We start from the raw sequence: 21,259 nt of genomic DNA, 5'->3' as shown, positions 1-21,259 counted from the left end.
ATTAACCCTTCCTCTTCAAACAGGTGACTAGACGCAGGGTGAGGTGCAGACAAGGTTCACCTTCTCAGACTCTGCATCTGGACAGCACTTAAAGTATGTTTTACAGATTTTTCATGTACCGGCAGCAGCAAATTAATCGGGTTTGAGCATTTTGGTGAGTATGCTGTGATGCGGTGTGTGGAATTTGTGTCTTTGATTTGTGTGAAAATATTATTTCCTACCTTTACTAATGTTTACACAAGATAACTGAAAGAAACAAATTCCTTTTGCATGACAGTGTGTGTGAGTTGGAGAGGTCATGTCCTCTGGAAGTCTTTTTGAATATGAAACTCTTAGTTTCCTTGTAATTGTAAAGTTGCAGCATGTAACTTTTCCTCTCCATATTTTAGGGATTTGACACTCGCAGACACCAGGGTAATCATATGTCGGTTGAACGGTCGTACACGTCATATCTGCTCTGGAGAGGTCTTCCAGTTTGAGATGAGTCTTTGAGAAAGACACATGGATGTCTTTGAAGGAATCCACAAGGTACAGATTTCCTCGTCTCCACCTTCTTCAGCTCCATCCAGCCGGGGGTATGAAGTCCTCGAGGTGAAGGGATCTGGACTAGCAGTATACTCCTCTGCAGTCTTCTTCGGGACACCTAATGTGCTGCAACAGCCTGGGTCAAGACAAAAGGCCAGCAGAAAAGCTGAGGAGGAAGGCTGTGTTGTTGGACGGTAAGCGGTGAATCCTAAAACCTCACATGACGTGAACAGAACAATGATCACTGTTAAAAAAATAAACGTGGACAGAATGTGGAAAAAGGACATGATATAAGATGGTTGTTTGCCTATTATGCACAGCCTGTAAAACAATCCATCTAATGATTAACTTTCCTAAAGTAGAGGCAGTTCTGTAAGTTCTGTAATGTGCAACCAACTCTGTCACAGCTTCTACTCTCTGTCATCACTCACTCAGACTGATCATAGTTAAATCTGTGACAATTACAGCAGTGTGTAGGTGATCCGGTCACGTGACTGACTGAGTGGACGTGCAAACTAGTAGTCTATAGTATATCTAGTGAAGAAAATGCTTAAACAGAATAACACTGGTTGACAACAAGAGAGGAAATGATTGTAGAGAGTATGTGGTTGATCTCAAACCAGCAGTTAGTGTCTTAACCTCCTCAGTTAACATGGATGAACTCACTCCAAACAGCCTCTCTTTAATTTTCAGTTGAAAGAATTTTGCTCTCTGGTGGACAAACTATGCACTGCTAAGTTATTGGACAGTAACGTGACTACTTCTTTCATTTTTGATAATGCCAGAAACGATCACACTACAGATTTGTAATGCTTGATGTAGCCGAATAACTTTGCAACTGGGGTGTTGAGTGCATCTCTGTGTTCTGCCTGTAGTTTTGTTTACTTATTGCAGCTCTGTGTTCATTCATTCACCTAAAGTGTGCAGAGACTGTGGTGTTGTCCCACTAAAACAAGAGTTTGTATGAAATGCCAGAGAAGAATGAAAAATACCCCTCCTTTCCCCCTGAAAATCAAGTTGACATGTAAGAATGAATATTTGGCTTTGCAGTACTGCAAGAAATGTTTATTCAAGACGTTACTCAACAATTTCCTGTCAGTCCACTTATCGTAGTGCTACTCCAGGTCCAGATATGGTTTCTGAAATCTGATGAGAAAAATAGATCATGATAATGGAGTCAAAATGGGACAAAGAGAGTTGACCCAGAGTCCTTCTTATGGGGTCACTCTCACTCACAAACGACCGATTGACTCGGAAGGACTGTGCACGTCAGTGTTCTCTAATCTTTTATACTGTATGTGGACCCACTTTTCAAAGGGAACAAACTATCATGATTCAGTTCATAATTTAAACCATGGACAAAAGCAAATTTGTGAATATATGTTTCTGACGCTGTACACATGTCACATACTTACACACACATGCATTTCACAAGCACATCATATAGGCATTGTGCATATGAATTTTACTTACATACACTTTGCTAATGTGGCCTACTTGCTTTTAAATATTGCACCTGACCTCACTCAGCGTACAAGAGGAGAGTATAATACACGTATCTGGTGCAGCATTCTGTCTATTTCTGTGTTTTGTCTTTATTTTGGTGAAAACAGAGAATGTCATTTTGCACCACATGGTTGGTGTAGTGGTTAGCAGTGGTTAGCAGTGGCTAGCACTCTTGCCTTTGCAGCCCCAGTCTTTCTGCATGGAGTTTGCCGTGTGTGCATGGGTTTTCTCTGGGTTCTCCACTTTCCCATAGTCCACAAACATGCAGATTTCGGGATTAGACAAATTGGACACTTTAAATTGACAGTGACAGTGAGTGAGAGTGGATGGTTGTTTTTGTCTCTATGAGTCCCTGTGTCCCTGGTGACCTAGAGGAAAGGAATTGGGCTTGTAACAGAAGATCGCTGGTTCAATCCTGCGATGAGACTTGAACATGAGCAAGGCAAGGGGGTGGAGTGGCTCAGTGGTTAAGACCGGTACCCTGTGTGCAAAAGACATCATGGTCGCAAGTTCAACTCCACCCCTGGCTGATTGTACTCCATTCCCTTGGAAGTCGCTTTGGATAAAATGGTCTGCTAAATGACATGTAATGTAAAGCAAGGGCGTAGATTAGTGCTGCCCACTGCTCCTGGTGTGTGTGTTTAAGGATGGGTTCAATGCATTGGTCACATTTGCTATCACTAATTGTTGTTTTGTGTGTGCAAAATGACCAATTCTAGTTTGGTTACCATGTTTTAATAAGCCAAGCATCAATTCCTTATGGCTGGCTACTAAATCAAGGATTATTATGACAGAGATTGTAACTGGGGTATAGAAGGAACGACCTCCCTCATGTGGCTCAGTGGAGTTTTCTAAATGAATTGGCCCAGACTCTGTGTGGATGGTGTAAATGTTGGATGTGGAGGTCAGGGACAAGGAAGGTGCTGCTGGATCTGCCTCTGGACTTTGGTAGAGAACATGGTGGGGAGGCTGGGAGTGGATGCGCTGTCATGTGACCTGAGAGAGGAGGCACAGGCGCGCGCACACACGTCCTCAGAGAAGAGAGGGAGAGACTCTTAAACTGCCTGGAAATAAGAACACGGACATGTCAGAGAGCCAGTGAATAGTGTTACCGGCGAGTTGTTAACTGCACTGGAGTTTTCTTTCTTTCTTTCTTTCTTTCTTTCTTTTTAAACTTGATCCTGTTTTGTGACCGTTGTTGTTGTTGTTTGTTGTCGAGTCTCTACGTCAGCGTCCGCATTCCTCCACTGGCTGAGATTTAAAACGGCTCAGATTAGTTTCACTGAAACGAGCTCACCTCGGTTGACTTTACACGCCATTTGTTACTTTAACAACAACAACAACAGCAGCAGCAGCAGCAGCCGCCGAAGGACAGTGGAGGACATTGGAGGACAGAGAGACAGACCCAGAGACCCACACAGAGACCCAGAGAGCGGGTGGAGGTTTATCTGCTGTCCCGGACACTGACACTGGGGTAAGGGCGGACGCTGAGGGGAAACATCTCTGTTTGTAAAAGTTGTAGCTAACGACAAGCAGCTGGTTCAAAGTGCTGTTTTATGTTTGTGCGGAGTGTGGAGCTGATGTTTATTCATTAACTTTATATGACTTTTAAATACAGGGGCTTTAAAGCAAATGTAGCTAGATTCTGGCTGAGGTTTTCCAATGAGCGGCCCGCGGTCTCTCACGTGGGCTTCATCTCCGACGTGCCTGGGGTGACACTCATCATATGTGATTGTTCCTTTGTAGTGGAGAAAAGTGATGCAGTGATCTGTGAGATGCTCTTACATGCTCTTTGTTTCCTGTCAGGGATGATGATCAGTCTGATACTGGTCAAAGTCAAGTCAAGATCATATCTGATCCAAAAATACTACATATGCATGCTTCACTATGCAAATAGACTATACAAACGTAGATAAAAAATCAGCAAATGCATTTTAGCTGAGTTGGGGTGTTTATTTTCTTCTTTTAGGGAGAACTATGTTTGTGACACAGTTGGAGAATTATGTCATTGAAATGACTCAGCACAAATGTGTTGTTAACCGCTTCCCAGCTCGTAAATGCTCTAAAATGACTGTATCAGGCTATTATTGGTATCGGACACAATAAATTGGTATAGCCCTTCATCCCTATTTTCCATGAGTGTCCTTCCAATCTACCTGACAGTATCCTAAAGAGTGTCCTCAGAGGAAATGACTTTCAGTGCTGTATAGAAAATGTCCAACCCGGGAAATGATATAATCCTAGCGCCTGCACATTATCTGTGCATGCCACTGTCTTAGTTCATGTGATGCCATTTACCAACAATAATGTAAGAAAATAATGTATAAGTGCCAAGTGCTTTACTCACCAGGCAGCACTTATAAAGAATGTGATTGATAAATAATTGAAATCAATAACATGGACCAATGTTTCTATTATTATTTTGTACCTCATCCGATCACTTACTACTCCCACAGTAGATTTTGCCCATTAAGGTTGTGAAATGTTAGGCTCATCAGTGATAGCTAGGCTTGTATACAACTTCTTGAAACTCCTCAAAGTTTTTGGAAATGTGTGTCTTTTTCTGCCTTTTTTCATCCATTGTAAATGAATGGAGACGGGCGCCACCCTCACCTTTGATCTGTGATTGGCAGATCAAGTGTGGATCAAAGGCAATCACGTGAGGCAAACACTCAGCATTCACATGCTTGTTTTGTGGTAGCTGGAATGAAAGTAGAAGAGCACTCTCTGCTGTGAAACACCAGGGTGTGAGAGAGAGAAACAAACACTGGGAGAAGATGAAAAGGATAGAGAAGAAGTAATGGATGATGAGGCAGTAATGCATTATTATAGATACCAACGGCCATTTAACTCACAGCATTCACACAACATTTTCTGCCATAAATTCACCTTTTTTAACTGGGAAATATATAGATTTTTTTAAATTAAAGCCATGTTTGCATCTTAATTCTTGACATATGCTGCTATTTGACAGTTTACCCAAACACCTAGGTAAATGGTCATCTTCAGCAATTATAATAATTATTATTATTGATTATTTATTGTTTGTTTGTTGCCCTGTAAAGGTTGGTAGATCTGGATCCAGAGCCAGAGTCCAGACTGGAGGGAGGAGGCCCGGCCACCTCAAACAGAGACCATGGCAACCTCTCCCGGCTCCGCAGCTCCTCGCTGGAGATCAGAGAAAAAGAAATCCGAGAAAAAGGCTCGGAGATCCTCAGGGAACAGCTGGATGCTGCAAAGAGGGTGTTGTAACCTACTTCATTTCTAACACACACAGACAGACAAAGCATAGCGTGACCTAAAAGACAAACGTTGACAATGCATATGTGCTTCCTTTCTTAAATGTGATTATGACACATTTCAGGAACTGAAACTGAAAGACAAGGAGTGCGAGCGTCTGTCGCAGGTCAGGAATCAGCTGGAGCAGGAGCTGGAGGAGCTGACGGCCAGTCTGTTCCAGGTCAGCGGCAGTCAGTGCTCTTTTATACACTTTGACACAAGCCTGAGGCCTTGATGATGAGGGAAGTGATGCAGCACAAGCCCCAAAGTTTAAAGTTTTCCCGGTAGTAAAGTTATTTGTTGTGTTTTTGTAGTTTTTTTATAATTCAGCAAGAACAACAGTTAAGTAAATCAGCAGAGTTCCAGAGGGAAAGAGGCTGTGGCAACTTAATGTTATTTTCTATTCTGCAGTGAGTAGCTCGCATTATTTGTTCATCACTTCATCCTGGCCAGTGTACAGGCAGTTTCAGTTCAACTTTTTCCTCTAAAAACAATTGGCTGCAAACAACATGAATGAGAACAAAACGGTGACGTTAAAGGACGCTGGAAAATTGTGAAATGCTGAACACGACAGAGGGAAAACGGCAGAGTTAGAGGAAAAAGTCATTTATCAGCAGAAGTTAATTTGTGGTTATGAACAGATGCTTTGGTTGTGACGGGAATACACACACATATAAGCTGTGTAGTCAGAAGCTGGCAACTGTTTATGTTTATATAATGATTTATGTTAGGATGAGAAATCAGGACCATGCTCTGTGTCAGGGGTCTGCAACCTTTACCCTCACACCCAATTAATTCATCTGAAGCTGCACAACCAATTTATAAGAAAATGAAGATAATAAAGCTTAAAGTTAAACTGTTGACATTTCATTGTTGGTTTTACCTTTTATAACAAAGAGAAACACTAAACTATAAATTAGGAAAAAGCACTCACGGGCAAGTGCAGTTTTGAAGTAAAACACAGAAGGACTTTTTGAGTTTTTCCCTTATTTGTGGAAAGAATTATAAAATATAAAGTAATATTTATCTTCATGCTCGAGAAAATCTGCTGAAGATGGACAGGACTCCAAAAGCCTACTGACTATATACTATAAAATAATACAGCATTCACAGATTTCCTTTCTAACATTGAACAGACTGCAGAGATCTTCAACTTTCATTTAATCTACCACAACAGGAAGCTCACAAGATGGTGAATGAAGCGAACGTCAAACAAGCAGGAGCAGAAAAACAACTCAAAGAGGCTCAGGGGAAGGTGAGTTTTTAGACTACCCATGAACCCCACTTTGATTTGTCTTTGATCAATAAAAAGAAGCCAAAAATAACGCGGTGTGGATGTCCCAGATTTCAGCTCCGTCCCATCAGACGACATAACCTTTTCCATTTTTATCACCATCCCAGATTGATGTTCTGCAAGCAGAAGTGACCGCTCTGAAGACTCTTGTGTTGACATCCACGCCTTCTTCACCAAACCGCCAGCTGCATCCACAGCTGCAGCCTTCAGGAGCGAGGGGAGCGTACAAACATGTCGGGGGACACACCCGTAACAAGAGCGCGAGCGGTGCCTTTCCATCCTCGCATGGAAGCGAAAACCCGTCTTCTGTGTCCATTCATCCTGTGGCCAAAGAGGACAGAGAGGTAGCCTCAATGAAACTGGAGATATGTCCCTCTTTTTTTCCCTTCAAATATGGTTCTGCATCTTTGGACTCTTTTCCTATCACTTGTGCTTGTTTCTAGCTGTCACAAGCTTATTGCTTTTTGACTTTTCCTTTCTCTCAGTACTAACTTCCGCCTCTTTCTTCCTCTTTCTCTCTGATGTCTCCTCTCTCAGCCTGCTGTTCCTGCTCTCCTCTCTCTGATTCTCTGCCTCATTCCTGGACAGTCTTTCAGTATGACCTGTGACTCTTACTGGCAGGAGCGGGGGCGGGGACTAGACACTGATAGCAGACAGGTAACTGCACCTGTCCAATCAAGCCTGATGGAGTTTTAACTTAGTGTTTTGCCTCAATTGGACAGGACAGCTTTGTGTGAAGGGGGTGGGAAAAATCAAACCCAGGTCGCTGCAGGTACCTTTGGCCCATGGAGCACCAGCTCTGCCACCTGAGATCTCCAGCACCCCTGGATCTGCTCTTTTTGGAAAGAGTGACTCAGTAGTATTTTTAAATTGGTCACTAATCTACACCAAGAAAACCAAGCTTGCATGTTCCTTCTGAGTGCTCATGGGTTTTGTCTGGGTACTCTGGCTTCCTCACACTGTGCAGAGACACTGCACATTAAGGCGAGTTTGACTCCAACTCCTTCGGTGACCCTCGCAGGACAAGCAGTAGAGAATGAATGAATGAATGTTTTACTTCCGCCAGTGATTAAGTTAAATGTGGGACTAATAATAATAATATGCTAAACCCATGCTGCTCAGATGATTCCACTCATAATGTGGGACATCTCTCCTGCCAAATGCGCACGCAAAAGACAATGCATACTCTCGTCATGCATCATTAACTAAGTGAATAATGAACCCAGCCCTGTGTGCTTAATATTTTTGACACACCCTGTGTGTCTTCAGACGGCAGTGTTAGCTCACCACTTTGCAACTGCACTGAAATTTTGTACAAATAAAACTAGTTTATTTATTATCAAGACAAGGACAGGCAGTGTGTTACATGACAGCCAAGTGAGAATGAGAGGCAAAGTAAAGTGCTTTGTCCATTAGATAAGTACAGTCCACACATAACCACTATGCACGTTACTTGATAGATTACAGTGATATTCAGTACACACATTTATGTTATTATGTCAGGATGACTGGTAATAATTACAGCTGTCACGTTTTAGCAGCATCACTCGCTCGTAATTTCAGTATGAACAGTGTATTGACTTCTGAGCTCGTCCCTGTGTCGTGTAGCTGCACGTAAACAGAACATCATACAGGTTTTCTGCGTGAGTGACTGATTGTTTTCTGTCTGCAGATGGACTCGGTTCTATATGCAGAGTTTTTAATGTGGAAGGAGCACCCGAGTTTAGACCACTCCTCCGCCTTCCTGAGTCGCATCTACAGAGAAGACATTGGACCGTGTCTCTCCTTCACAAGATCACAGGTCAAACTCTCACCGGCAGGACGATTATGTCCTCTACAGTTGTTTGACATTACGCTAACATGATTTGTATCCTTTGCTCCACAGCTGTCCCAGTTGGTGCAGAGCGCCGTGGAAAACAACTCCCTGACTATCGAGCCTGTGGCCATGTCAGCGTTACCAATGGTTAAAGCCTCAGCGATAGAGTGTGGAGGCCCCAAGTGAGTTGTCACGTCTACATAGAAACTGTCATCCTCTGCCCTCTGTCACCATTCACTGCTCAACAATGGCCAAATCAACACTGAAAATTCACTCTTCATTTGGTTTTGGTTTCTCCACTGATGATTTATGGTCATAGGCTTTTTCACTGTTTTACTCTGCTGTCTCTGAGAGGTGTTCAATCGACGGGCACATTTCTAATCACGGTCTGACTTAAAACTTTTCTTTTCCAGTGGCTTTAGGGCAGCGATAGAGACGTAAGTCCTCCCAAGAAATAATAACCCTACCACGCTAACACACACACAGCCATCTTAGGTTGTAAATCTTAAAGGTTGCAAACAAAATCTGTAAATAAATGACCCAGTGCATGTGTCTGGTTGAACATTAACATAACTTACAACCATTTACTAATTTGAGTGACTAACTGACTTGTGCACCTCTGTCTTTGTGATGTCTGCTAAAGTGTATTGCTACCCGGAGTATGTACAGCATTTACTGTGATGAAGCAGTGGCCGTGTGTGTGTATGTGTCATGGCGCTGTGTTTTTTTTTTTGCCAGCTGATGTTTCTCTACTTGTAGGAAATGTGCATTAAGTGGCATGTCGCGGCTCTGCCGACATCGCATCAAACTCGGCGACAAGGGGAGCTACTATTACATCTCTCCCTCCAGCCGAGCTCGGGTACCTATCACTTCTCCCCAACCTTTACTCCAGACACTGATGTCGAGTGCTGCTACACGTCACCTTGTCCTTATCTGACCTTTCCAGATCACAGCAGTTTGCAACTTTTTTACCTACATCCGCTACATCCAGCAGGGTCTGGTGAGAAATGATGGTGAGCAACACGAGTTCACATTTTTAACAGCATGGCATTTACCCCAGCCCAACATTTGGGAAAGTTTTGCTGCCTTTTGCTTCTTGCTTTGCTAAAATGTGTTTTATTTAGCAAAGTGACTAAAATGCTATCTCTCATCGTTGTGTCTTCTAGTGGAGCAGATGTTCTGGGAGGTGATGCGTCTCCGCAGAGAAATGACTGTGGCCAAATTAGGTTTCTACCTCACTGACCAAGGCTAGGAGTAGCGTGATCCCAGGACCTTGATTATTCAGATACATTCTGAGTTTAACTGTGGTAGCAAAAGGTCTGCTTAGATCAGTTTTTGTAGCAGAGGCTGTACAGAGTTGAAACACCGCAGCACAGGTCAACCAACAAGGGAAGAGGAAAATTCTCTGGTGCCACTTTCAGTTATCTCATGAGAAAATTTTAATTGAACCACAGCTAAATACATTTATTTTGGGAAATAAACAAACAAACAAAAAAAACAGTGTTACTTCAAGAAATGCACAATATATTATTCCGTTTTACTGCAGGGCTTCATTATTTCTCTCCACTAGTGGTGGAAGTTGTTTTTCATCTTGTGAGTCTTACAACATTATAAAACAATTGAGATGGATAGTTGGTCTATTATCTCAAATATTACATAGTGGGACAACAATATGTAAGATGAAGGATACATGAGACCAACAGTATCCATGTAGTTTCCATAGAACAGCGATCAGGGCTGCTTTTACGTTAATACAGAACAGATACACAAGCATCTATAGCTGCTCTCAGTTCTGGGCTGAGATGTCTAAGTATATCACTTTCACTGAGCTGATGCACTCTTGCACCACATGTTTGTTCTAGAGGCCTTGTGTGGAAAACCCAAATGAAACAAGACATAGTTCATGCCTGTACGTTATCAGATATGTTATTATTGAAGTATTATTCCACATTCAAAACAGCGTTACATGAACAAGCTTTAAGACATTATCACAGTATACACACTACTGCAATGAACTGTAGTGTGTACATGACAGCGTAAGCCATAAATGACTATGCATGAATGCAGTACTTAACCATACTATGCGTATATTTTATTTTAGTTATCTTGCCATAAAGTGTCATAAGTATGAATCCGTTTTTACAAAAAAAGAAAACGCTTTTTGAAAGTTAAAATGAAGACTTATCAGGAAGTGCAATAATCGCCTCATCAATGGCTCTGAGGTTCTTATCCTGGAAAAAACCTGTGTCATCCATTCATTCTGCATCCATGTCAACACTCCATTAAAAACAAGCCTTTATACCATGTGTGAGTTACTGGTCATGTTTGCATAAAGTTGCAGTAAAGCAGTAAAATAGACTACACTGAGTGTAGGGACTGATGACTCATCACTGTTAATCATTGCAAAGCAGTACAATTACATGACACGATTAAAAAACTATTACACTTGGAACATTTCTTTTTTTTCAATTAAGATAAAAGTGCTCTGAGACACTCCCTGACTCACTCATGGAAAACCTTTAGAGCAAACATTCCAGTAAGATTTTTTTGTTTTCAGATTGAAAGGACTCTTGTGTTTCCAAGGCCTCTTCAGTCTGATTACAGTAGACTTTAATAAATAATTGAACCTGTTGATAATGAATGGGTGCTGTCAGGCAGGTCACAGTGACACTATGTGTAATCAGGTCAAACCATCCCATGTTATGTGTTCAACAACAGACATAATTATAATCGTCATGTACAACGTTTTTTTGTTCAGCCTTAGTGCGATTACAATTTAACAAGAGAAATGATTCTTATGCTGTAGACATTTAAATACATAAAGACGATTCAGAAGTCCACAAATAAATATTTAGGAAGTCAAGTGAAACGACACAATTTGGCCAAAGTCTCACAAATACAAGTCCTTTAACTTTTCTCTTGGCATCGTCCAGGACTGGTAAACTCTTCTTTCCTGGGGAAACGTCTGCAAGAGAGTAATAAACCTATTTAGAGTGACAATTATACTATGTTTATTATGTCAGGAATACATTATTTAGAGCTAATATTTCTACATAGATCCTGGCAAAAACAAGACATGTAAAAAACATTTTACATGGCAGACGTTGTGTGACGTGTCTGGACACGTCTTGTTGTGAGGCGACAGTCTGGTCCACTGATCCACATCCTTAGTGTGACGCCCCAAAAACAGCTGAATATGGTCGAGTCAACACTAGCAGTGACTTACCTTTGATAACAGATGAGGATCATCGCCAGCAGGGCCACACCACCAATAACTACTATCACTGCAGCGACTGTGGCGGCGGCAGACAGTGAGGAGGGCTCTGGATCAGTGCACACACACACACACACACACACACAGAAGTGATGTAACAATGTGATGGATTTAGCGCAGAAGTAAATGAGCAGAGAAATGTGCCAGAGTGAGCACAGCAGCATCAGAACCAACCTGAGCAAACAAAGGAGCCCCCTGTGTTGAAGCACTCGTGGCTTTGTGGACAAGGAGAATTCTGTTCCTCACATTCATTAATGTCTGTGTCAGTCAGAAACAGTGATTTTTTTTTCATATGAATACATAACACACATTTTCTCATCTCAAATGAATGCTGTAGAGTTAATTCTTGACCTTACACATAGTGACACTGTTATGTTGACTTATGTTTCCTAAGTTTCTAGTTTTAAACCAGCATGGATAAAATGACCTGACACAGTAACAATTTATTCAACAGCTGTTTCCAGGGTAAAGAATTATCTGTCAGTGTCAACGTTGAAGTAAAATCAACATTTCTAGAGTTTTGGTTCAGCTATTCAGCGACTCACATGAACTAACCACGTTATTTTATAATTACCACGTCAAAAAACATGAGTTCTGAAATAAACATCTACTACAGTCGTGCGTTTTGTACCTTGACATATTGGAGGTGTAGAGTTCCATTGGTGGCTGTTTGTGTCACAGCTCACAGACGAAGGTCCTAGCAACTTGAAGCCCAAATGACACTGATACACAATCACAGAGTCACAGAGCAGTGAGTAGCCGAACTGGATCCTGGGTATTGGACCGCAGCTGGTATCTGAGAGACGGAGAAGTCAGAGGTATAAACAACGCACGTCTGACATCGCCCTGTACATCATTTCTCTGTCCTCAAATCCTCACCCGTGTCTGGTTCTTTCCAGGGGCTGAGGTCAAGGCGGGGGATGAGTGGGTGAGAACACGGCAGCATGTCCTCTGGGCTCCCAGTGCGTGAGAATGGGTCAGCAGGGACAGAGGTGATGTGGCTGTTATCACAAATAATGCGGGACAGAGAGACGGGGCGGAGGTGTCTCCTCTGGCTGCTGGTGAACACTCCCTCCCTCTCCCACCAGAACCTTAGAGGACAGAGACAGATTTAAAGCTCCAGTGTGTAACTTCTGTAGCCAAAACCCTGTAAGCCTGCAGAGCTTCCTGAAAGTACGACTCCAGGTCCATATTCCAACCGTTCTCTTAACCTCTTATTGTAGCTGTTATGCTTCTGCCTTCTCTCCATTAGTCAAGGTGCAAAACAAATCACCCTGTATCACCACAGACACAAAAACACTGCCATACTGAGAAACAACAGGTTACACAGACTACAGCTTTAATTTCCTCTTCTCACCTACAATTCTCATTCATGTCGTGAGATCAGTGAAAGGTTTAATGATACCTGTCTCCATCTCTTAGGGCTCTGAACTGCCTGGCCAGTAGACAGGCCAGGAGTGGACCAACCCGGCCTCCAGGCAGAGTGGGCTCCGAAATGGCTCCCACCCACACGTCGATATTGTGGGGCGTCCCATACAGGAGCTGGAATTTGTGAGCCAAAACTGAACTATCGAGGATTTCTGCCAAATCAGCTGTGGAGTTGGGAACAGAGAGGCCGCAGAAACTCCGCCACGAGCCGTATCCTGAAGGAGCGAGGAGAGACAGATAGCAGGAGATTAAAGGTCTGGTAGGAGAAGTGAAACACTGAGGTTAAGATGCGCCAAACAGCCGAAACTTAGTAAGTTTGGTTAAGTTTTATCTAGATGTGAACAGGTTACGACCAGGCCGAAAACATAAAGAAATAACTGTAACCAACAATGTAACAGCAAAAAATGAAAAAAACAAATCTATGACACTTTGAGATTTGATCTGAAGCTGCTTCGCCATCAAGATGTGATGACACATTCAAAACCCAGGCACTATAAAAATTATTAGTTTAGAATTCACTGCAAATTAGGCTTCACAAGTTTCTAAATATTTAATGTCACCTTTTTTGTTATCCAAGAATATTATGTTTCCTCGCCACCTGAAATGTATCTAAACTGGCGAGAAGGCCCTGGCTCTGTACCAGATGTTTCTTCATTACTATTATTTTCATTATAGAAATTGAGAAATACTGAAATAACTCTGATTTAATTAAGTCAAACACAACATACTGATTATGTAATACGGTTAAGATTTACTAGCTGGAGTGGTGAAGATCACATTTCGGTGAGAATGAAGAGAAAAGAAAGCTGGTACCAGGCAAACCGTGGTCTCGACCCCTTTGAAGGTTCAGGGCCCCGAGGTCCAGAGGCATCCCTCCCTGTGCCTGAAACAGCCTCTCAGTCAGCTCCTCCACCATCATCTGACCTGGAGTCTGTAGCTTGGCTGGAGACAACAACAGGCCACGCAGCACAGGGTCTATACCACCTGAACAACAAAGAAGGACACAGATTAGGATTAGAATTAGTGATAGTGAAATTGACCTCTGCATTTAACCCATGATGACCCAGGCACAGGAGCAGTGGGCAACACTTATCTGTGCCTGGGGAGCAATGGTGGTTAGATACCTTGCTCAGGGGCACCCCAGCCCTTGACTCATCCCAGGATTTGAACTGGCAACTCTCCGGTTACAAGCCCAAACCCTTCCACTCATCCACGGTCAATAAAATGTTCTTTGGTTGTTCTTTACCTTCCTGCACTACCCTCCAAGAGGCGAACAGTGAATGATGCAGAGGCAGCGGAGGGTGCTGGGAGTTGGTGGTGTATCCTGGCCCCAGCCTGCTCACCACTGGCTGCACCGTCACATGAGCGAAACGAAACGCAGCAGCTGCGAAGACGTTTGCGATGCTTGGATCCATGTCGGGATTATAACCGTCATAGGGAGGCATCAGACGCGACATGGCGACATCGCCGAGGACCTGCGGGAGGTAGTGGTCCCAAGTCAGGATCTGAGATAAGAAGGGGAAGCTGGTCAGAGTGCTGGGAGCGCTCGTGTGTAGAGATGAGTGGATGTTAGGGTGAAACTGTGAGTCACACCTGATGAACGGCTCCTATGATCTTGCGAGCCTCCTGATAGAGGGTGTCTGGGCTCCAGTGAGGGTTGAGCAGGTGCAGCTCATCGACCAGGCGGTTGTGCTCTCTCAGAAAGAGTGTGTGCAGCGCTATCATTCCCAGATGTTCATTGGCTCTTGAATCTCCTGTGGAAAAAACATGTGATGAACAGCCTTCACACCACAGGCAAAATATGTAAAAGGTGGGCGTACACATCTGGTTTTCTGAATGAGGCCAACCAGGAAATTAAAAAGAAATTTTCAAACAGTATTTATGAATGGAAATCTATGGAAATACTTTCTTAACAATTTCCTGTACTCATCTGCTAGTTTCAGTGTCTTCTGCAATAGCACATGATATAAATTATGTTCCAATTTAGGGGCCACACTGTTGGTGTAGTGGTTAGCACTGTTGCCCTTGCAGCAAGATGAGCAGCAAGAGAACAGACAGGTCCCATCATTAACTCACCAGCTTGAAAGCAGGATGTGTTGTTCTCCCTGTGCATGGCTCTGTCTGATGTTCCTGAGGTGGTGGCATTTCGAGGACCACAGGGATCCAGGTGCGACTTCTGGGGAGGCAGGAAGGGCATGTAGGGCAGCCCCTGGTCTGAGTGCTGGGTGTTGATGGCCATAGAGCCCAGAGGAGAGGAGTGGTTTCTCAGAGCTGATGCTACACCGGTGGAGCTGCCGTATACCATGCTGGCATCGACAAAGGAGGTGATGGCATTGAGCTGCTCTCTGTGGCGATGAGGGAGGACTCCTGCACCACAGCTGGGAGCTGAACGGAAGAAAGGCATGCAGCTCTGGATGCCATGACGACGATCAGACAGAGGGATCTGGTAGAGAAAGTGACATTTTTTATTTAAATGACTTTTTTTTTTACACTGTCATTGATTGTTTTCCTGACTTGGTTTTCTCCATATTGCAGTCTCTTCAATTCATTTCTCCACATTTTCCGCTGCAAAGATCTTGCAAAGAGCTATGAATGTGCACCTGTATGGGGAAGCAGGGAGTTTCCCGGCTGCAGGTGTGTGTACAGTCAGCGCCGGTCTTGAAAGCAGCTGTGCTGGGACTCTGAGGTGTCAGCACCACATCATGGTCGATCCACTGACCCCACTCCACCAGCAGGTGAGACAGAGTGGAGTCCAGTGAAATGTTGTCATTGTGGGTGAACAGCACCTCCTGAGAAACCAGCCGCACCTGGACGACAAACAGAGTGAGGAGTGATGGAGTTTCAGCAGCTGATAGGACAGAGGTGGACAGTGGACTCTTACTGGAGGCAGGCTGACGTTGTGGTAGGTCTGAACTGGGTCCCAGCCTCTGGGCTTCCCCCATATGTCCTCATACTCAGGAGGCAGCCAACGGGAATAAGGGATGTTTGCAGCTCCCCATCTGGGGTGCTGTCTGAAGAGGACACACAAAAATTAATTTCAAGACAACGCTGCCACTGTCACTGCATGTTTGTTTGTATGTATGTGTGTGTGGGTGCTCTGACCTGCTGTTGCACTCTCCTGTGATGGATCTGTAGCGCTCGGACTGACAGTCGCTCTGACAGCTGGGTCTCTGCAGCTCAGCAGAGCAGCCCGTCAACTGCAGCAGATTCTCCACATCTGCTTCACTCAGCAGCTCTACAGGAAATACAGTAAACACTGTTAAACTCCCTGTTTGTATACGACTTACTGTATATTAACTTAACTGTTGATCCTTAACTTAAGTGGTTGATCCAATTATTTGTTGTTGCCTTATATAAGAACCCAACCATTATTTTTATTTTTTTGGAATATAATATAATAGAATAGAACTTTGTTTTCAACCAAGGTGCAAACTGGCTCACTGACATAAAATCATAAAAGGAGACAATGTAGAGTTAAAATAAGATGAGATGGTCATAAAAACAAGAGCCAATTGTCTGTGAAAGAATAAAACTGTGCTACTGATTAGTACCATGAGCGTTGGGCTGCACCATAGTGTGAGTGTAGACCATCTCTCTGATCAGCTCGACTGTGTTGTCCAGGAGTTCTGCAGCTCGGATGTGAGTCCTGGTTCTGGCTTCTGTGTGTTTGAAGTGAGCGAGCAGGTCACTGGATTTCAGTGTGCCTTCAGACAAGGATTTCTTTCCTCTGGAAACAAGAGCGTGTTATGTAAGTTTTATGGTTCACAGTGGCTCAGCTTTGATTGAATTAATGTGACCTTTCATTTGTGTGAGCATATGCAGCATCAGTCAGCTCGGTCGCCCTCTGAAGTGCCTCCTTCACAAACACAGAGCCAGGAAACACAGCTCCTGAGATGAACACAGAGCGAAAATACACATGCTGTTAAAAAGGAACCTGTTCCTCGAAATGAGAATCAAAAAGGCATTCTACCTGAGGTGTTTTCAAATGTTTGGTGCAGTGAAGCATAATCAGGAAAGGAGAAAAGGACAAGAGCCAGACCAAGCAGAGAGCAGGACACCTGGAACTAAAGGACACATTTAACTCATCTAAAAAAAGACATTACAATAGACTTTTAAGAAAGACAAACTCACCATGAGTGATCTGTCCATCTAAAGTATAAAACAGCGGAGTCTGTGGGGAGAAGGATTTACTCAGGCAGACTGAATCGTAGTGCGACTCATCTTTAGAGCCAACAGGTGTGAGTGTGCGTCTGAATCGGTGTCTCCTGCTCCGTTAATCGAGATTCCATTTATACACTCGCAGCACGGCCAACAGGTATGTGCAGAATCCCCTTATCTGTCCCTCTGGTGACAGGAAGGCAACATCAAACAACCAGACTCACTGCCTCGACCTAATAACCTATCAAATCAAATTTATCCCTCTCCTTCTCTCCTGATGAAAACCTTCTGTCATATTTGGATTATTTCATATAAATCCCCTTCAGGGCAACAGGGAATGCAGCAGGGGGCAACAATCACAACGAGAGAAGACAGAAAACACAGGTTTCTTTGTGCTTGAGCAAAAAAAAGAGCTAGATTTCACAAGTAGAGTTTCCTGGAATTGTTTTTTATTAAATGCACATCTGTGACGTTGTCTCATGCCAGTTCAGTTTGATAATTAACCTCTGTACTTGGTACACAGATAGATGGACAGGGAAAGATTCGGATGAAATGAAAACAAACCAAGGATGAGACGGAAAAGTCAAGACTGTCTCCACTATGAGACATTAACATGAAGTAGTTTCATTCAGCCTACTCTCTCACTTCCCTTTGATGTTCCAGGTGTGTGATACCATCAAGTGAGTCATGAGTCCCATTTCATTACGTTATTAATATTATCTTTGCTGACCCACATAACCCATCTTTTAATGTTCTTGCCTTTGAGGATCAAGGTCTGAAATGTAGAAATTCTTTTGTTCTCAAAAATGTCTCATTACAAGAAAAACGCAGACCTGAAATACTTCTAGAAAAGGCTTATATTACTCAAATCAGCCATTTTGAGCTACTTAGTTTGACTGGCTGGTTTTAAAATACATTAAAACATTTTATAACTAGTACCGCAAGCAGTTCTGAACGGGATTGAGCTCGAGGGCTCGTGAGTCTTCGTGTGCCCACGTCGCCGCGCGCGCCTCTAGCTCATCTCCCGTTCATTCACTGCTAGCGGTACTAGTTATTTTCAGTCCTAATTATTTTCCGGACTGTTATCAATCCTAGTTGGAGGATTTGGCAAAGTTGTAACAGTTTTTTTTTTCTTCCTGCCACCACCAGGAGGCGTTGTTGTAAAAATTTACTGTTTTCTGCAACATAGTCGTCTTCAGCAACTGCCCGTCATCAATCATAGCAAGTTTGGTTGGGATCGGACCTTCCATCCTGAAGTTAGAAGAGTGTTGTCGTCTGTCGCGAAAAATCAGAATTTGCGCCAACTTTGGCGCTCCCTATCTCGTACACCATGCAGCATTTTAAAAACATTTCAGCAACTTAAGCTCGTCCACTTGTCCACAGTGACTGCACCAAGTTTGAAGGTGATCACACAAAAGCTGTAGGACAAGTTCGTTCAAATACCATTGGTGCAAAATGGCGAAAAATCGCCTCAGATTTGGCACGCAATCCAAGTTGGCAGCCTTCATGTAGGAATGACAAGTGCTTTTTTTTTCAATTAAATTCAATTCAATATTTAACATATTAAATGTTAAATGCTATGAGAACTAATATGTTTATGGATACCAGCACACATTGGGGTTAAAGGGAATGAAATAGCAGACAAGGTGGCAAAAGCAGCAACAGGACATAATAATATAGATTTAGCAATAAAATTAAGCAAAACAGAAATGAACAGCATCAGTAAACAAAAACTAAAGGAGAGACGGCAAAAACAATGGGAGGAGGAGAGGAAAGGAAGATGGTTTTACAGTATCCAAAGAAAAGTAGGAGCAGCTAGGCACACGGAAAGAAGCAGGAAAGAGGAAAATATAATATCGAGGATCAGATTTGGTCGTACAGGATTGAACGACACATTATTTCTCATCAATAAACACAATACAGACGGATGTGATCACTGTGGGCATGAGGAATCCATTCATCATATTATAACACAATGTCAGAAATACTAAAGGGAGAGAGAAGTAATGATTAAAAAGTTGAGAGACATTGATGAGGAATTGGAGTTGGTAGATGTTGCGGAAGAACCGCAGTGTTACAAGATATTACTTCAGTTTCTTAAAACCACAAAGGTGGTTTTTGTGTTTTGTAGTATGTATATCTGTATATGTATATATATATACATGTATAATTTATTTTATCTTTTTACTTTTAAGTAATAATTCAGTGAGATCAACTTTTCGATCCACACTCCATACCAGATGGTGGCGGTAATGCGCCAAATCGTTGTTCGTCTTCACGCAGGTGTTTTTCAATCAGCTGATGACCGCTGATTGCTTCCTCCTCCTCTTCTTATTTAAGCTTCCTTCAGACAAAAGTTCCGTGATGTTACTTTGAAGAGAAGCTGCACGAGCTGTGGAACGAAAAAAAAAAAGACGCGAAAAACGTGTCGCTGCTTAACTACTGAAACTGTTCCGGGAGGAGGGAACTTGTGGCGGTAATGCACCAACCGCCCTAAAACCTCAAAAAAGAAAGAGGGAACTTTAAAAAAAGATGCGAAAAAAAAGAAAACTACCGCGGCGTGACGTCAGACACCGAAAAGGTGGTCGGATGCTGTATAAAAATGCAGCAAGGCGCTCCAGGGTGGCGTGTTCGACCTGGTCCAGATTGGTGGCCCGTCCAGACTGGTGAGTAACTGTTGTCAAGTTATCTTAATGAAGCGCTGAGGCTTTCCTAACAATTATGTCGAAAAAGATTCAAAGCTTCGACGCTTCAGTGATGGTGACATCTGGTGGACAACTGAAGCCATAACAACCTCCCAAGAGCACGACTGAAGCACTGACACTGTTTCAATCCCATGTCAGAAATAAACGTTTAGAAAAGACTGCATGGTTATTTAAGTGTTTTGTTCATTCATACTTGCCCATACTGTAAAACATCCCAGATTAAGCCAAATAATAAATCTAAATGATATGAAAGGTTAAATGTTGGTTAAAGGTTTAATTAAAGTATTACAGTTTAATTAATTGAACTGTACTAATGTCCATAACAGGGTAAAAGATCCTTCCTACAAATGATCATGGTATTTGTACTCAGAAAGTTAATTAGTGTTAAGTGTTTTACTCCAGTGTCCAGATAATAGTTTGTCATTGGAGGACTTGTATGGTTGAGGAGTAATGTTTATTCACAGAAGTAGACAGATTATTTGTATTCATAGGTTTTTATTTATTTAGAATAGTATTTTTTCCACTGTAGCAGGCAACAAGTAATTGTACATTTGAGACCCATTTTAAAATGAAAAAAATCAAATTCAATAATGGAAACATAGAATGTCAGCCATGAACTGCATTATACCTTATTTGGTGGTATAAGATCAAAAATGATCCCAAACTTTTGAACGCCACTTATTGTGTGTACTCGCCATAACAATCACTCTCCAAATCTCCAGATCTCCTCTCACTCTCCAAATCTCCTCACAACCCCATTCTGAGTAGTAATGATACGTGTTTATAGCTTTAACAGTTAAATCATTGGTTTAAATGGGGCTGCAACTAATTTCTATTTTCATTAACCTGCGATTTATTTTCATGTTTGGTCCATAAAATGTTAAATGTAGTTCACTATTTGTAAATTCAGTTATATTCTTAAATGATTTGGTTTCAATGATTGCTTAAATGGAGCAAAGAAATGAGGAAATGTTCACATTCAACAAAATTTTTTTTAAAAATCTGAAACTCTTAAACCAATCCATTATCTAAATGGACAAAAGAAGTTAAAATGGCTGCTGTGCTATGTTAACTCACTGTTCCACTCATTATTATTGTTTTTCACTGGAAAGACTTATTTGTTTTTTTTATGTTAAATGTTTAAAAACAGATTCAGGGTTATACATGTCTTTTATAATTCTACACTTTTAATGCAGTCATTAAAATACAAACTTTTTTTTACAGGAACAACCTGCTTCCTGCTCACGGAGACCGGGTCGGACCCGCCATATACA

General features: G+C 42.4%; 2 protein-coding genes across 5 annotated transcripts; one reads left to right on the top strand and one right to left on the bottom strand.

The window, feature by feature from the left end:
- Window positions 1-48: 48 nt before the first annotated feature.
- rab3il1 (RAB3A interacting protein (rabin3)-like 1) lies at window positions 49-10,724 on the top strand. 4 transcript variants are annotated; one of them, XM_044037145.1, is made up of 13 exons: window positions 49-154; window positions 390-719; window positions 5,097-5,274; window positions 5,396-5,491; window positions 6,488-6,565; window positions 6,712-6,948; window positions 7,142-7,261; window positions 8,277-8,405; window positions 8,490-8,602; window positions 8,834-8,857; window positions 9,180-9,279; window positions 9,367-9,433; window positions 9,587-10,724. In XM_044037145.1, exons 2-13 carry the CDS (start codon window positions 502-504, stop codon window positions 9,670-9,672), a joined length of 1,446 nt encoding a protein of 481 aa, XP_043893080.1. In that variant the 5' UTR covers window positions 49-154; window positions 390-501; the 3' UTR covers window positions 9,673-10,724. The 4 variants fall into 4 exon arrangements, with proteins under 4 accessions (XP_043893080.1, XP_043893081.1, XP_043893082.1 ...); XM_044037146.1 differs by lacking the exon at window positions 8,834-8,857 and having other exon boundaries at window positions 50-154; XM_044037147.1 differs by lacking the exon at window positions 7,142-7,261 and having other exon boundaries at window positions 52-154.
- epx (eosinophil peroxidase) lies at window positions 9,836-17,417 on the bottom strand. The gene is made up of 17 exons (XM_044037140.1): window positions 17,254-17,417; window positions 17,093-17,186; window positions 16,920-17,010; window positions 16,674-16,849; window positions 16,225-16,357; window positions 16,004-16,133; window positions 15,723-15,929; window positions 15,199-15,565; window positions 14,716-14,876; window positions 14,369-14,627; window positions 13,936-14,106; window positions 13,100-13,337; window positions 12,574-12,785; window positions 12,326-12,490; window positions 11,869-11,952; window positions 11,647-11,743; window positions 9,836-11,385 (listed from the first exon to the last, which is right to left on the bottom strand). The coding sequence occupies exons 1-17, from the start codon at window positions 17,269-17,271 to the stop codon at window positions 11,328-11,330; spliced, it is 2,661 nt and encodes an 886-aa protein (XP_043893075.1). The 5' UTR covers window positions 17,272-17,417; the 3' UTR covers window positions 9,836-11,327.
- Window positions 17,418-21,259: the final 3,842 nt, after the last annotated feature.

The sequence above is a fragment of the Solea senegalensis genome, linkage group LG10 (genome assembly GCF_019176455.1).
Source record: "Solea senegalensis isolate Sse05_10M linkage group LG10, IFAPA_SoseM_1, whole genome shotgun sequence".
NCBI lineage: Eukaryota > Metazoa > Chordata > Actinopteri > Pleuronectiformes > Soleidae > Solea > Solea senegalensis.
Note: the sequence above shows the minus strand (reverse complement) of the source record. Positions and strands in the feature narration are given on the sequence as shown.